The sequence below is a fragment of the Harmonia axyridis genome, chromosome 2 (genome assembly GCF_914767665.1).
Source record: "Harmonia axyridis chromosome 2, icHarAxyr1.1, whole genome shotgun sequence".
Classification (NCBI taxonomy): domain Eukaryota; kingdom Metazoa; phylum Arthropoda; class Insecta; order Coleoptera; family Coccinellidae; genus Harmonia; species Harmonia axyridis.
In genome coordinates, this window is record NC_059502.1 from 62,874,704 (window position 1) to 62,878,398 (window position 3,695).

Below are 3,695 nucleotides of genomic sequence, written 5' to 3' on the forward strand. Positions count from 1 at the left end.
TGTTTCCAACAGATTGTTCTGAACTTTTTCTATGAAAATAATTCAATGATTTTTTGATGTCGCTACACAAATTTTAAACTTCAATTTGAAATCAAACCGAATTAATTTGAAAGAAACCATTCCGAAATTCTCAAAATATTCTTTGAATAATCACCAGAAATGATTTATATTTATTTGATTTAAGTTGAAACTTAAAATAATATGTGTCTTGCTGTAGAAAAAATACAAAACATTTTCAAAAAAAAAAATGTAAAAATATGTAAATGGAAACTTAACAGTAAATCACTCATACAGTTCATTTAATGTTACATTAGTTAAATTCTTCAACTAAAGAAAAATGAGATCCTCCTCGTCTATCAACCATATCGATGGGACAATATCAGTTTTTTGCTTTGAAAAAGCCGACCACCATATAGGTGGAGCCACTTCCGTTCTCTGCTTCGGGAAGACTGGTAGTGGTGGAAACTCATATTCTTCATCAATATCACCGGTTGTAGTCGATGGTTGCGTAGTTGTACTCAATTCGTCATTTCCAAAACAACCTTCCACATACTGATCAGTATTACCTTTGCAGTACAAAGGGTAAACAACCCAAGCGTTGAACCCATCACCAGATAATCTTTTATGTTCGTTGAAGATCCTTCTAATGCACCGAAGATCGTCATTCAAATCCCCATCTTTGAAGGAATCACAGTGTGCGTAACAAGCACCTGACTTTCGACTCGTTCCACACCAATACAAATCACTTATTTGAAAAAGACCGTGATCACCACTAGCTAAGTTCACAGCTGAAGTGTTGAAATTGGATTCGTGTTTGGCGATACAAACCCATACAGGTATTTCTTTGACGTCGATCGCATATCTGTACTTCAGTTCTTTCGCCAGTTCACATCTCTTGAAAATTTTGGCACTGACTGAGACTAAGAAACAAGAGAATACAAAAGCCGGCAAGTTCATGTCGATAACCGAACTTGACCGGTGAAGAACTGAAATGAAAATGAGGGGAATGTCAAATCAAGGAATGGAATCTCTTCTACTTAAAATTCTATATTCAGGTCCCAACTTCGCGGTTCGAAAATAAAAAAACTTGAATTGCTAAAGAGCAGCTTATTCAATGGGTTCTTGGTATTTTGTATTCCGTAAATATTCCAATCTGAAACTGTTAACTCCTTTTTTTCCACGCTTCTCCTGGGGAATGTTGAATGCAACTATTTACCAGTTTTGAGGTCGTCAACTTTTTGAATATGCCGTTTTACAAGCGTTGTGTGGTTACAAGCGTAGAATTTCTGAGGGACGTTTGACATATCGTGTAAAATGGGTCAGAATATTCAGTTGAAAATACGTTCATTCGTTTATGTCTTCCTGGAGATCATAGAACTGTACATGATATGTGAGATATGATTGATTATTATCGGTTGATTTTTCAAGACGACGGGTACAGCCTATTCCATTTCAAATATCAATTGTTATACGTATACTACATAAGAGTACGATTGCTTCCTCCGGAATTCGAGAATTTATTGTGAAAAACTGATTATAAATTTATCATTGAAAGTTCTATCCATCGCTGACTACTAAAGAGTGTTTTTAACTTTAAATTGCAATAAGACAACGATGGATTATTCGATTGACATGAATTTTATTTATCCGCAAGATAATCTTGTGGCATTACATTTTGAATATGATTTCTGGCATATGACCGCCACGGCTGGCTCGGATGTAGTCCAATCTGGACGTCCAATTTTCGATGACTTTTTCCAACATTTGTGGCCGTATATCGGCAATAACACGGCGAATGGAATGTCTTCCAAATGGTCAAGGATTTGTGGCTTATCCGCATAGACCAATGACTTTACATAGCCTCACAGAAAGTAGTCTAGCGGTGTTGAATCACAAGATCTTGGAGGCCAATTCACAGGTCCAAAACGTGAAATTAGGCGGTCGCCAAACGTGTCTTTCAATAAATCGATTGTGGCACGAGCTGTGTGACGTCTTGTTGGAACCACAGCTCCTGGACATCATGGTTGTTCAATTCAGGAATGAAAAAGTTGGTGATCATGGCTCTATACCCATCACCATTGACTGTAACGTTCTGGCCATCATCGTTTTTGAAGAAGTACGGATCAATGATTCCACCAGCCCATAAAGCGCACCAAACAGTCAGTTTTTCTGGATGTAACGGTGTTTCGACATACACTTGAGGATTAGCTTCACTCCAAATGCGGCATTTTTGTTTGTTGACGTAGCCATTCAACCAGAAGTGCGCTTCATCGCTAAACAAAATAAAATGGACGTAGTGCGCGATACGTATTCCGCACAGAACCATTATTTTCGAAATAAAATTGCACTATTTGCAAACGTTGTCCCATTGGGAAAAACATGACCAGGAATTTTTTTTTAAGTAAGTCTCCATAGACTTCTTTGTGGAAATCGATTCATCGATTTCAATTTGTGAAGGAAACCTTCGTATGAAAGTTTAGAATCAACTCACTGATTTTTTCACATAGAAATTTCCTTTACCTATATCACTTTGAAAATTTGGAGTTAAACCAAGGTTTCTCCCAAAAATTGAAAGAAACGATCAAGCGATTTCTGAAAAAAATCAAAATAAATTTGCACTGAAGTATCAAGTGACTTCCGCACAGAATCATAATGAATCTTCTTTAAAGAGACCTAGTGAGAAAAGTAGTATTCACCCTCAAATGAATTATAACGATTTCAAGATTCGTGCCTAAATCCATGTTGATCGCGTCACAAGAAAAAATTAAAAAGAGGTTATTAAATATACATTTTAGCAAATGCAGTACATACGAGTGAGGTTTTGAGTCGACATTTTCATAAGAGCATGTCAGAGGAAAAGAACTGTATGTGTTTTCAGCAAACAAATATCGCCCAAACGAAAACACTCAAAAATGTTATCACATGGAATGCATGATTGTGAATTCCTCTGTTTGATTAAAAACATGTCTTTCACATAAATTAATCACGCAATATATACACGTAATGAAGATTGGAGTAAGTCAGTTTATGAAATAACATCATAGAGAAAAACTCATGATTCCGTTCTCATCCTTTGGACGAGCGAAAACCACGGCATTCAAGAACATAAAATTTATTATACGCTGAGGGTTTCTAATCTTGTAATCGATATCTTGAGGAACCAATGCGACCGAAAAATCCCCTCTAAATTCGAAAAGTGCCATTGTAGTTTGAGGAACAAATTTACCACCATTCGCCCTTCTGGTAATGGATTCCTCAATCGAAAGCATTCGAAATGGGATTTTTCTGTACCTTTTTCTCTGTGATATATTTTGGTCCGAGAAATCGGGTTTCTTGCATTAGTAAAAAAAAATTCTACTCCTTAAAGTAGAACTTAATTTCATATTTATTCGATTCCGAATGGATAATATGCTCATTGGTACAAAATCTCGTTTCCATAAAAACGTAATTTTTAGATTGAATAGGTGAAGGAGTAAATGAAATTTCGTATTGGTAATAGATAGTCACATAAAAAATTAAGCATGTCCAGATGAGAGATGTTCGTTGAACATGCGCAAACGTGAAAATCCTGATTTTTGTATCTCCCGCTAGTAGTCCAGAAAATTAGTTTTAAAAAAAGCCGCTCACACGAAAGTTCTGGGGTAGTTAGAGTTTTCATGTTTTTTGGGTTGTTGTAACCGAAAAATTTTTTGATT

At 36.0% G+C, this 3,695-nt stretch overlaps 1 protein-coding gene across 1 annotated transcript; it reads right to left on the minus strand.

Moving 5' to 3' along the window:
- Positions 1 to 245: 245 nt before the first annotated feature.
- Positions 246 to 1,000, minus strand: LOC123672769 (alpha-lactalbumin-like). The gene has a single exon (XM_045607047.1). The coding sequence runs from the start codon at positions 955 to 957 to the stop codon at positions 328 to 330; it is 630 nt and encodes a 209-aa protein (XP_045463003.1). The 5' UTR covers positions 958 to 1,000; the 3' UTR covers positions 246 to 327.
- Between the last annotated feature and the right edge of the window lie 2,695 nt (positions 1,001 to 3,695).

Coding starts and splice junctions, on each gene's coding strand:
- LOC123672769 (XM_045607047.1), bottom strand. CDS start 957: ATGAACTTGCCGGCTTTTGTATTCTCTTGTTTCTTAGTCTCAGTCAGT.